This window comes from Heterodontus francisci, chromosome 40, assembly GCF_036365525.1.
Source record: "Heterodontus francisci isolate sHetFra1 chromosome 40, sHetFra1.hap1, whole genome shotgun sequence".
NCBI lineage: Eukaryota > Metazoa > Chordata > Chondrichthyes > Heterodontiformes > Heterodontidae > Heterodontus > Heterodontus francisci.
Window position 1 is genome coordinate 20878620 of NC_090410.1, and position 13797 is coordinate 20892416.

Here is a 13797-nt window from a genome sequence, read left to right on the forward strand (position 1 = left end):
ACATGTTGAATAATTACTTTTCATCAGTATTTACAGTCGAGGCAGAGGATAGCATGCCAGACATCCCAAGGAAACTGATATTGAAATAGGGACCAGATGGTTTCCATCCCAGGGTTTTAAAGGAAGTAGGTGAGAAATTGCAGATGCCCTAACTACTATAGTCTTCCAAAATTCTCTTAATTCAGGAACCCTTCCTTTAGATTGCAAAGTTGTGTATGTTACTGCACTGTTTAAGAAAGATGAGGGGGAAAACCAGGGAATTATAGACCAGTTAGTCTAACATCTGTTTTGTGGAAATTACTGGAGTCTATAATTAAGGATAGAGTGATTGAACACCCTGAACATTTTCAGCTAATCAGAGAGGTAGCATATACTTGCAAAGGGTAGCTCATGCCTGATGAGCCTGATTGGATTTTTCTTTTGAAGCGGTGAGTAAAGTAGTGGACAGGAGAATGTCTGTGGATGTTGTTTTTATGGACTTCCAGAAGGCATTTGGAAAAAGTCCCTCATAAGACAGTTCACTAAAGTTGAAGCTCTTGGAATTGGAGGCAAAATATTGGCCTATTGGCAGGAGACAGAGTAGGAATAACGGGTGGGTACTTGAATTGACAGAATGTAACTAGTGGTGTCCGACAATGATCTTTGTTGGGGCCTCAACTATTAAGGACTTTGGGATAGTAAGCCGCACATCCAAGTTTGCCAGTGACACAAAGATGAGTGACATTGTAAGCAGTGTAGATGGAAGCATAAAATTACAAGGATTACAAATTACAATAGATTAAGCAAATGGAAAAAACTTGTGGCAGTGTAGGCAAATGTGAGGCTATGCACATTAGACCTAAAAAGGATGGAGCAGAGTATTTTCTAAATGTTTAAAAGCCAGAAACAGTGAAGGCCCAAATAAACTTGGGAATTCGTATAGATAAAGAAATGCATTATACAGCACCTTTCATGACCTCAGGACATCCCAAAGCGTTTTGCAGCCAATGAAATACTTTTTAAAGTGTAGTGATAGTAATGTAGGAAATGTGGTAGCCAGTTTATGCATTACAAGCATCCACACACAGCAATGTGATAGTGATTGATCATCTGTTTTTAATGTTAATTGGGGAATAAATATTGGCCAGAACACCGGGGATGACTCCCATGCTGCTCTTAGAAATAGTGCCATGAGAGAGCAGATGGGGTCTTGGTTTAAGATCTCATCCGAAAGATGGCACCTCCGACAATGCAGCAGTCTCTCAGTACTGCACTGGAATGTCAACCTAGTTTTTTGTGCTCAAGTCTCTGGAGGGAGACTTGAACCCACAATCTTCTGGCTCTGACAAGAGTGCGACCAACTGAGCTGTAGTTGACACTGATCAATTATTGGATCAGTAAAAAAAAAAATTGATTATTTTCTGTACCTGACTGTGACAGTTTAATAATCAAAGAAAGTTAATAGAATGTGTGCCCTTATATCTAGAGGGCAAGAATGCATGTGGGTAGAAGTCCTACTATAGCTGTACAAAGCCTTGGTTGGACCACTCCTGGAGTACTTTGCGCAGATCTGGGCACAATATCTTAGGAAGGATTTATTTGCCTTGGAGAGTGAAGCATAGTTTTACCAACATGATACCTGGACACCAAGGGTTACACAAGAAGCGTTACACAAACTAGAGTTGTAATTCCTGAAATTTAGAAGGTTAAAGGATGAAATGATCAAAGTTTTCAAGGTACTAACAGGAACTGATAGAGTAGACAGGGAGAAACTGTCCGCTGGTAGGGAAGGCAAGGACCAGTGGGCATAGTCTAAAAATTAGCAGGCCTTTCAGGAGTGAAGTTAGGAAACACTTCTCACTCAAAGGGTGGTAGAAGTTTGGAATTCTCTTCCGCAAATGATGCTAGATCAGTTAATTTTAAATCTGAGGTTGATAGATTTTTGTTAGCCAAAGGTTTTGAGGGATATGGAGCAAAGCAGGGTATATGGAGCAAGGTCACAGATCAGCCATGATCTCATTAAATGGTGGAACAGGCTTCAGGGTCTGAATGGCACATTCCTGCTGCTGTGTTCCTACTTCAGCTGGATTTTATATAGGTTCAGCATAACTTCCTGCCTTTTGTACATTATGCCTCTGTTTATAAAGCCCAGGATCCCAAATACTTTATCATCTGCTTTGTTAAACAATCCTGCTGCCTTCAAAGATTTTTTGAACAAATATTCCCAAGTATCTTCTTATCAAAATGTATCATGTCTCAATTCCCTGCGTTGAATTTCATCTGCCATGTGTCTGCCTATTGCACCAGCTTGTCTGTCCTAAAAGAAGAGAGAGGGGCAGAGGATTTAGGAAAGTAATTCCAGAGTTTAGAGCCTAGGCAGTTAAAGGCATGGCTGCCATGGTGGAGCAATTAAAATCAGGAAAGTATAAGAGGCCAGAATTGGAGGAGCATAGAGCACAGAGATGGGGAGAAACTCCATGTACACAACATCAATTGCATTGCCCTCATCCACCATCTCTGTTACCTCATCAAAAAAACACAATCAAGTCCAGCATAATTTTCCCTTAAATCTGCATTGGCTGCCCTTTATTAGTCCATACTTGTCCAGGTGGCTTTTAGTTTTCTCCTGAATTATTGATGTTGCAGTTGAGGCATGTTGTTGACCCAGGGGAGGATGCTGTAATTTGCATGTAATTGTGCTGTACCTGGCTGGGGGAGGTATTCTGTGCCAATGCCTGAAATGGAAAATATTTCATTTTCCCATTGTAATTACGCCTCATCTTGATGAGCATCAAATTGAGAGTAAACTAACTTTTTATATAAAGTAACACATGGAGTTTTATTTATTTATTTATAGATACAGCATTGAAACAGGCCCTTCGGCCCACCGAGTCTGTGCCGACCATCAACCACCCATTTATACTAATCCTATATTAATCCCATATTCCTACCACATTCCCACCTTCCCTCAATTCCCCTACCACCTACCTATACTAGGAGCAATTTATAATGGCCAATTTACCTATCAACCTGCAAGTCTTCGGCTGTGGGAGGAAACCGGAGCACCCGGCGAAAACCCACGCGGTCACAGGGAGAACTTGCAAACTCTGCACAGGCAGTACCCGGGTCGCTGAAGCTGTGAGGCTGCGGTGCTAACTGCGCCACTGTGCCGCCCACTGTGCAGCTTGTTCCATACTGCTGAGCAGATGTGTGTCCACAGAGATGAGTGAAAAGTTCCTGGTCTTGCTATAATATCTGAGTTAAGGGGAGGGGAGGAAAAATATTCAATGGGTCACCTAGGCTACTCTTGCACATCATTCCCTGGAATTTGGGATGCACTCATTCTCAGTCAATATGAGACCCTAAAAAGGAGTGCTAATTTTAACATGGATGAAATAAATTCCTTTGTAACTGTTTTTGAGGAAGTGACAAAGATGATTGATGAAGGAAGGGCAGTGGATGTTATCTATATGGACTTTAGTAAAGCCTTTGACAAGGTCCCGCATGGCAGACTGGTACAAAAGGTGAAGTCACATGGGATCAGAGGTGAGCTGGCAAGATGGATACAGAACTGGCTCGGTCATAGAAGGCAGAGGGTATCAGTGGATGGGTGTTTTTCTGAATGGAGGGATGTGACTAGTGGTGTTCCGCAGGGATCAGTGCTGGGACCTTTGCTGTTTGTAGTATATATAAATGATTTGGAGGAAAATGTAGCTGGTCTGATTAGTAAGTTTGTGGCCGACACAAAGGTTGGTGGAGTTGTGGATAATGATGAGGATTGTCAGAGGATACAGCAGGATATAGATTGGTTGGAGACTTGGGCGGAGAAATGGCAGATGGAGTTTAATCTGGACAAATGTGAGGTAATGCATTTTGGAAGGTCTAATGCAGGTGGGAAATATACAGTAAATGGCAGAACCCTTAGGAGTATTGACAGGCAGAGCGATCTGGGTGTACACGTCCACAGGTCACAAAGTGGCAACGCAGGTGGATAAGGTAATCAAGAAGGCATACGACATGCTTGCTCTCATCGGTCGGGGCATAGAGTATAAAAATTGGCAAGTCATGTTGCAGCTGTACAGAACCTTAGTTAGGGCACACTTAGAATATTGCGTGCAATTCTGGTCGCCACACTACCAGAAGGACGTGTGGAGGCTTTGGAGAGGGTACAGAGGAGGTTTACCAGGATGTTGCCTGGTCTGGAGGGCATTAGCTAAGAGGAGAGGTTGGAAAAACTCGGATTGTTTTCACTGGAATGACGGTGGTGGAGGGGCGACATGATAGAGGTTTACAAAGTTATGAGTGGCATGGACAGAGTGGATAGTCAGAAGCTTTTTCCCAGGGTGGAAGAGTCAGTTACTAGGGGACATAGGTTTAAGGTACGAGGCGCAAAGTTTAGAGGGGATGTGTGAGGCAAGTTTTTTTTTACACAGAGGGTGGTGAGTGCCTGGAACTTGCTGCCAGGGGAGGTGGTGGAAGCAGATACGATAGCAACGTTTAAGAGACATCTTGAAAAATATATGAATAGGAAGGGAATAGAGGAATATGGGCCCCGGAAGTGCAGAAGGTGTTAGTTTAGGCAGGCATCAAGATCGGCGCAGGCTTGGAGGGCCGAATGGCCTGTTCCTGTGCTGTACTGTTCTTTGTTCTTTGTTCTTTGTACTGCATACTCGAGTCTACAGATTTGATGATGGAAGTATCCTTGTCCCCCACCTTCAACAAACCCCCCCCCCCCACCCCCAACCAAAAAACCTGAGGTCCAATTTATTGTCTACTATCACTGTTCTATAATGTTTTGGCCTGGCTCATGGGCAACAGTGACTCATTTTGATTTATGCTTTACTGAAGGGGGTGCCATGCTGTTGTAAATTGCTGGAAATAGAGACACATTGTCAAAGCTTTTCGTCTTGCACTCATCAGAACGATCTACAAGAATACCAATGTAAGGGAAAGCAGCAACTTTATACTGTGAGAAGAAAGTGCTGATTGGTTGACAAATGAACCCAGATTCACCTTTTCAGCAAATTCACCTTTGAAATGGAGCAATCAAATGAGCTCCCTTTCCTTGACGTACTGGTTGAGAAATCTGTTGAGGGGGTTCTCTACCACGGTCTACCTCAAACCTACCTTCACTGGTCAATACACGCGTTGGAATTCTTACAGTTCCACACGCTGTCGGATCAGCCTTATCAGCAACCTTGTATATAGGGCCCGAGCCTTTTTCTCACCATGCAAGCTTGATGCTGAAATAAGGCAAATCAAAGGCATCCTGTGTGACAATGGCTACCCTGATCAGAACATTTCTCGCTGTATATCACGTAAACTTATGAACAGGCCTAAGGCCGTCATTTTCAGCCCTGGAAAGTGCCCAGTCTAAATCAAATTATCCTGGAGAGGTTATGTATCCCAAAAATCTGAGGACAGGTGAAGTTGGCTGTTTCCCGTTGCTACAATGCAGTAGTAACGCGTGCAGTGTTTGCCACTAGCAGGATGCTGATGTCAAGCCAAAAAGACGTCTGCCTGTCACATAAATGAGTAATGTGATTATATGAATTTCATGCTGGTGTGATGCTAGGTATATAGGCCATAAGTCCCAAAGACTGGCGGATCATATCAAACATGTCCCAGCTGCTGTTCGCAACAGTCAAGGTACAGGCTGTACCCAACCAGCCTGTGCTTGCAAAACTCAAAACGTTAGATGTGATTCTGTGATTGAGGATTAATTAGCAAATGTTGTCCAGTGTGCTAAGAATTAAGCTGATAACTGATTTCAGATTGTCAGTAGGGCTTGCAGTGTGGCGCATTTGCGCGTACTGGAAGCTCTATTAATACATAGGGCCCTGTTCTTTGCAAACCGAAAGAACATGTACACACATTGCGCCTGTTTCAGCTAAACAAAATAAGTGACAGCCATTTGCTGGTTCATTCCTCAGGGCACTGCCCTGACAATCAGTCAAGCTGTCTGGTTTAAGTTTTAAACAAAGGTTGGCAGTTAACTGTCATTCACCATAAACTGATGCATTCTTCATGGCAACGCCTCTACCAATCAGAGTTCACTTGCCAACCAATCAGCACTCTCTTCCCATACAGTATAAAGTTGTTGCTTCCCCTTACATTGGTATTCTTGCGGATTGTGCTGATGAGTGCAAGAGGAAAAGCCTTGACAGCATCTCTCTATTTTCAGCAGTACCCAAGTTCTGTATTACCAAATGACTAGCTGTTGTAAATGTTGGTTGACTTACTGAACATATTAACTAGGTAAATTATAATTCTTTTTTAAAAAATCTGTAGCCGTTCGATTTGTTAAATTGCCCCCTGTTGACATGATTTCATGTTTTGCAGGGCTCGGTGGCACAGACCTGGGAGGACGCGCCATATATTTTCATCATTGAGGTCCAAGAAGCGGAGCCAAAGACTGATAACAGAAACTGGAATCTAATCTGTAGGTTTTTGATACAGCAACAAAATAATGCACAAAACCCCGATTTCAGCCACGGCTAAGGCGGCAATGGTCTACAATTGACTGGGCTTGGGCAGAGGAAATCATTTTGATATCATTTCTGTACCAGTCCCTAACCTCTACAGATGGTATTGCAAAACCTGTTGCAGCCAAGAAGCAGAATCTATGTATAAAACCTTGGAATTTGTGGCTTTGTGGAGCTTAGAACTGAGGAAAGCACATTGGAACATGAGCACACGTCTTTGAGACCAGATCAGTATTGGACCTGTGCCAGCCATGATGGATTGATCTGCAAAATCTGGGTGATGGGCCATGGCCTACAGTGTGGGAACCCATTGGGAAAGGGGGAAGGGTAGATGAGACAAGGTGGGAAGTAATAGTAAGGTGATGCCAAGTTTTATTATGTTGGGTCAAAAGCAAAATACCCCAGATGCTGGAAATTGGAAATAAAAACAGAAAATGCTGGAAATACTCAGCTAGTCTGGCAGCATCTGTGAAGCAAGAAGCCATTATCGTTGCAGGTTTGTGACCTTTCATCAAGCTTGTGAAAGGTCATGGACCTGAAATGTGAACTCTGTTTCTCTCTCCACAGATGCTGCCAGACCTGCTGAGTATTTCCAGCATTTTTCTGTGTTTATTTATTAAATTGGTTCTTAGGCTACCTCACATTGTTATTTACATTTATGGTACACAGACCAGGAGATTCATGTCATAGTGATAAGTGAGTCATAAAGTACTTCACTGGCTTGTGAATGATCCTTGGGGCTAAGTCTGGGGAGTGTAAGTGGCATTGGAAGTGACTGCTGTGTTTTCCCCTTTTTGAGTCTGTGTTTGTGTGGTTACATTGACAGGTATTCTGGGTTGCGAAGTTTGGGTAGGGTTAAGCAAAGCAGACCGTACCTATCCCGATTAACCTTTTCAGATGCATCGACCTGCTTGAAGTGTCAGTCATGTGTCTAACCCATCCAGCCCTGGCATGAGATAGCAGTGCAGAATATAAAATGGGCGAGATTAACCCATCGCTGGCCCGCATTTCAAGTTGGTCATTTGGAGGTCTCTGTGCAGGATTGTCTGTGATTATGACATTGTGTACCATTTTCTAACTGGCAGTGGCACACAGTGTACATCATGCTGTTATGTCATTCTGCTCAAATCTTGAGGGGGAAAAAAAGTAGAAGAATTGGGGCAAGTAACCTCGTGTGACATCCTGCTAGAGACAGGATGTGTTCATATTGTTACTGCATGTCGTGTGATTTGCTGCCTAGTGCAGCAATTTTTACATAACAATCCCCAGAGCCTGTGAGCATGCCAGTGTCCAACTCTTGAAAGGTCACTTGCCCTCAGTGTAACTTGCGCATGTTAAATAGGTTGAGTTCTACACTTCTGGCTTCTAGATTAATTGCCATTTTGTGCTCTATCTCTCTTTGTAGTAGAAGTGGAAATGTTGGGACCCTATGAATATATTTCTGCTACAGATTGGCCACTAATGATCGTAAGTATTGTACTGATTTCCAGTAGCAATTTACGAATAAATCTGATTCTTTTAAAGGCTGTTTTCATGTTCGGCAGAGAGTTTCATCTGTTGACTTTTTTTTATTAAAATAAAACCACCCAGTTTGTATTTTATGTCTGTGGGCTAATGGGTGGAGAATCCTCAAAACTAAACTCGCATTTAATTAAAAGACACCCAGACTCAAACAGGCCCACCACACATTTGCAAATGAACAGACCGATTTTGAATCACGTTGCGTGCAGCCTTTTTTAAAAATGTAATTTCAGCTTGGGAAATCTACACTTTTTAGCCAGTTTTCAATTTTCACAATTGCTGAGGGATCACACCCAATGGAGTGTTCAAGCCTATTCTAAGGTTATCATGGGTCAAGTCATCACTCAGTATAATGAGAAGGATTGTTTTTTTTTTGGCTTTTTCTCACCCTGTGAGGGGAGTTGGGGTGTTTAGCCAGGGTATCCCAGTCTGGAGCTGATGTGAGATGGGACGGCCTGAGGAAGGAGTGAACCAGGCTGCCTTTGTGATCAGCAATCAGCATCACTAGCATAGCAATTTTATCACCGTCAGTGTTCTATTTACTGCATTTAAGTGGTGGGAGCATTTTGTGATTTGAAAAATATATTGTGCTACTTAATTGCAAGTCTTTAACTTTTTCCAAACTGCAGCATACTGTAAGCAGAGATATGCATTTGTCATGAAAGCAGTTCTTAACACACAGTGAAGGTACACTCTGTTCCGTGTTTGCCATTACACTTTCAGTAAATTGAGGTGAGGAGTTACGAATGTTGTACTCCGCCTACTTGAACTGAAAGTATCCACCAGAGCTGTGTCTGGCAAGAGCATTTTGAACTGAAAGACTGACAGGTTTACACAATATCTTATGTTGCTTAAAGCGCCTCAATTCAAAAGGTGAAGTTACATGGACAAACAAGGCAGCCACGTTCTGTCCAGCCAGATCCCAAAACAGCAATGAAACAACTAATTTGTTTTAATGATGCAAGCATTCTACCAACTGAGGAATCTGTCACACCAGTTGTATACCCAAAACTGAGGGTCATAAATATAACAGTCACTAATAATCCAGTAAGCGATTAATAAGGAATTCAGGCAAAACTTCTTTACTAAGAGTGGTGGAAATGTGCTACTTGCTACCACCCTGTATTAATTGAGGCCTATAGTACAGATGCATTTAAGTACATGTGGTAGAAGGGTATATTGATAGGGTGAGATGAAGTAAGGTGGTAGGAGGCTTGTGTGGAGCATAAACACCGGCAATGACCTGTTCCTAGCGACTAAAACTAGTCAAAACTGATAGCAAGAGTTTCTACAGGTATCTAAAAAGAAAAAGAGCAAGTAAAGTGAGTGTTGGTCCTCTAGAGAGTGAAAATGGGGAGCTAATAGTGGATAATAAGGAAATGGCAGATGCAATGAACAAATATTTGCTTCTGTCTTCACTATAGAGAATACAAAAAACATTCTGGCAATAGCTGTAAATCGGCAGGTGGAAGGAAGGGAGGAACTTGGTGAAATTACAATCACCAGGGAAGTGGTACTGACTAAACCAATGGAGCTGCAGGCTGACAAGACTCTGGGTCCTGATGGACTTCATCCTAGAGTCTTAAAAGAGGTGGCTAATGAGGTAGTAGATGCGTTAGTGTAAATCTTTCAAAATTCGCTAGATTCTGGAAAGGTTTCATCAGACTGGAAAGTAGCAAATATAATCCATCTATTCAAGAAGTGGGGGAGGCAGAAAACGGGTAACGAGAGGCCAGTTAGCTTGGCGTCTGTCATGGGGAAAGGTGTTAGAATTGATCATTAAGGAGGTTGTAGCTGGCCACTTAGAAAAACTCAAGGTAATCAGGAATAGTTGTGAAAGGGAAATCATGTTGAACCAATTTGTTGGAGTTCTTTGAAGGAGTGACGTGCCGTGGATAAAGGGGAGCCCCTTGACGTACTGTACTTGGATTTCCAGAAGGCATTTAACAAGGTGCCACATAAAAGGTTATTGCGCAAAGTAGGAGCTCATGGTGTAAGGGGTAACATATTAGCATGGATAGAAAATTGGCTGGCTGGCAGATAAGAGTATGCATAAATGGGTCCTTTTCTGATTGGCAGAATGGGACAAGTGGAGTCCTGCAGGGGCTGTGCTGGGGCCTCAACTTTTTACAATTTATATCAATGACTTAGATGAGGGGAGCGATGGCATGGTAGCTAGATTTGCAGATGACAGGTAGGAAAGTATGTTGTGAAGAGGACATAAGGAGGTTGCAGACCGATAGGTTGAGTGAGTGGGCAAAAATCTGGCAGATGGAGTATAACTTGGGAAAATGTGAGGTTGTTCACTTTGGCAAGAAGAATAAAAAAGAGTATTACTTAAACGGAGAATGATTGTAGAATTTTGAGGTGCAAAGGGATCTGGTTGTTCCAGTACAGGAGTCTCAAAAAGTTAGTATGCAGGTACAGCAGATAATAAAGAAGGCGAATGGAATGCTATTCTTTATTACGCGAGGAATTGAAAATAAAAGTAAGGATGTTATGCTTCAATTATACAGGGCATTGGTGAGACCGCATCGCGAATACTGTGTGCAGTTTTGGTCTCCTTATTTAAGGACGGATGTAAATGCTTTGGAGGCAGTTCAGAGGAGTTTTACTAGATTGATACCTGGAATAAGCGAGTTGTCTTATGAGGAAAGGTAGGACAGACTGCTTGGTTTCACTGGAGTTTAGAAGAGTGAGGGAAGACCTGATTGAAGTTTATAAGATCCTGAATGGTCTTAGCAAGGATGTGGAGAGGATGTTTCCTCTTGTGGGTGAGTCCAGAACTAGGGAGCACTGTTTTAAAATTACAGGTTGCCATTTTAGGACAGAGATGAGGAGAATTATTTTCTCTGAGGGTTGTGCGGCTTTGGAAATCTCTGCCTCAGAAATTGGTGGAGGCAGGATCATTGAATATTTTTAAGGCAGGGGTAGATAGATTCTTGTTGGGCAAGGGAATCAAGGGTTATCTGGGTAGATGGGAGTGTGGAATTCGAAACAGAAACAGATCGACATGATCTTACTGAATGGTGGAGCAGGCTTGAGGGGCCAAATGGCCTACTTCTCCTAATTCGTATGTTCGTATAAGGCCATTTTGCCCCTTGAATCTGTTTCCCCATTCAGTGAGATTATGGCTTATGAGCAACCTAACACCCTGTTAGGTCAAGTGAGGAGGGGTCGAAGGGCTTCCCTGTTTTACCTCTCCGTGTTTGACCACAACAGGTTTAATTCTTAAAGTGGGTGTACTGACCAATTCAGTAGGTTTTTAGTCAATTACTTGCTATGATCATAACAAGAACTAATCAGACAGGTTTTCTTGAGTTATCAAAAAAAAGGGAAACTTTATTGTATCTAAACCGAACTATTGAAATTATAAACAACGAGCCAACTTTCACTGTCTCACGCACGCTCGAGGTTTACACACACAATAGGTTGTAGAGTGGGGAAAGGTAGATTGATTGCATTAGAGTGCATAAAAATAAAAAGGAATGCAGTCTGAAGTTTGGTGATTCGGCTGACTTCCAGCTGAATTCGGTCGTCCTGAGGCTTTTAGTTTGAAGAGGTAGATGACTGGTTCGATGGATTTCTTGGAGATAGCGATGCAGATGATTTCCTCCAACGGGGTTTCTGATTGTAGCCAGAGTAGGCAAAGGTGGTCAGTCAACAATCAGGATTTGAAAGCTTTCAAATTGGAATGGAGAGGGGCCCCCACTTGAATTCTGCTCTTGTCAGAGTCTAGTTGCTGCTCTGCTGCAGAGAAAAACACCACCTTAAAACCACAGATGGGGAGGGACTTGTCACATGACAGTCACTCAGTGATTCAAACATAGCATTGAACAGTATTTCTCTGCTGAAAAGAACAGGTAGTTCCTTTAAACTTCCTGGTTCTTGGTTCTCACTGGGAAGTGCAGCCATTTTGTCTCGCTCCTCACAGTCCTTTGCAAAGTAGGATACAATGTAGCAGACTAGATAATCATAAGCTGCCAACAGAAGCATCTTTTTAGCTGGTCTTTTTAAATGTCTTTTTAAAAAAATATAATTCACATCTCCAGTCAGTGGACCAAAGAAAATTATCAATCAACAAAACATATTGGCGTAACAACCCTCAATATCCAAATCTCTCAATACCTTTGGCTAACAAAAAACCATCAACCTCAGAATTAAAATTAACAAGTTAGCTAACATCAATTTGCAGAAGAGAGTTCCAAACTTCTGCCACTCGTTGCATGAGAATTTTTTTCTAATTTCACTTCTGAAAGGTCTGGCTCTAATTTTTTTGAGCCTGATGCCGAGTCATAATTTACCCTATCTTTTCCTCTTAGTACCTTGAAAACTTTGACCAAATCACCCTTAACCTTCTAAATTCCAAGGAATACATGCTTAGTTTGCTTAATCGCTCCTTGTAGCTTAACGCTTGGAGTCCAGGTATCATTCTAGTAAATCTACACTGCACTCCCTCCAAGGCAAATATATCTTTCCTCAGGTGTGGTGTCAGGTATTTATTTTAGTCGTTCATGGGATGTGGGCGTCGCTGGCTAGGCTAGCATTTATTGCCCATAATTGCCCTTGAGAAAGTGATGATGAGCTGCTATCTTGAACCACTGCAGTCCTTGGGTGCTGTTATACCCACAATGCTGTTGGGGAGTTCCAGGATTTTGACCCAGTGACAGTGAAGGAGCGGTGATACAGTTCCAAGTCAGGATGGTGTGCAGCTTGGAGGGAAGCTTGCAGGTTGTGTTTGCATTTGCTGTCCTTGTCCTTCTAGGTGGTAGAGGTCATGGGTTTGGAAGGTGTTGTCGAAGGAGCCTTGATGAGTTGCTGCAGTGCATCTTGCTGTTGATGGTACACACTACTGCCACTGTGCGTTGGTGGTGGAGGGAGTGAATGTTGAAGGTGATCGATGGGGTGCCAATCAAGAGGGCTGCTTTGTCCTAGATGGTGTCAAGCTTCTTAAGTGTTATTGGAGCTGCCCCCATCTGGGCAAGTGGAGAGTATTCCATCACACTCCTGACTTGTGCCTCTCGGTGGTGGACAGGCATTAGGGAGTCAGGAGGTGAGTTACTTGCTGCAGAAATCCCAGCCTCTGACCTGCTCTTGCAGCCACAGCATTTCTGTGGCTGGTTCAGTTCAGTTTCTGGTCAGTGGTAACCCCCAGGCTATTGTTAGTGGGTTGATGGCGCTTGTAATGCTATTGAACATCAAGGAGAAATGGTTAGATTCTCTTTTGTTGGAGATGGTCATTGCCTGGCACTTTTGTGGCATAAATGTTACTTGCCACTTATCAGCCCAAGCCTGGATGTTGTCCAGGTCTTGCTGCACATGGACATGGGCTGCTTCAGTATCTGAGGAGTTGCAAATGTTGCTGAACATTGTGCAATCAGCAGCAAACATCCCCACTTCTGACCTTATAGAGGCAAGGTCATCGATGAAGCAGCTGAAGATGGTTGGGCCTAGGGCACTACCTTGAGGAACTCTTGCAGTGATGTTCTGGGACTGAGATGACTGACCTCCAACAACCACAACAATCTTCCTTTGTGCTAGGTATGACTGCAACCAGTGTTTTCCCCCAATTCCCATTGACTTCAGTTTTGCTAGGGCTTCTTGATGCCCTAGCAAATGCTGCCTTGATATCCAGGGCAGTCACTCTCACCTCACCTCTGGAGTTCAGCTATTTTGTCCATGTTTGGACCAAGGCTGTAATAAGTCAGGAGCTGAATTGCCCTGGCGGAATCCAAACTGAGCGTCAGTAAGTAGGTTATTGCTGAGCATGTGCCACTTGATAGCACTGTTGATGACACCTTCCATCGCTTTG

At 43.0% G+C, this 13797-nt stretch overlaps 1 protein-coding gene across 2 annotated transcripts in view; it reads left to right on the forward strand.

Moving 5' to 3' along the window:
- Window positions 1-13797, forward strand: part of LOC137353137 (transmembrane protein 87A-like) — a 67898-nt gene that overhangs the window by 14558 nt on the left and 39543 nt on the right. For both annotated transcript variants that reach the window (XM_068019169.1, XM_068019170.1), the window contains exons 8-9: window positions 6322-6421; window positions 7870-7931. In XM_068019169.1, the coding sequence (XP_067875270.1) occupies window positions 6322-6421; window positions 7870-7931 (162 nt within the window). The remainder of the gene's footprint in view (window positions 1-6321; window positions 6422-7869; window positions 7932-13797) is intronic.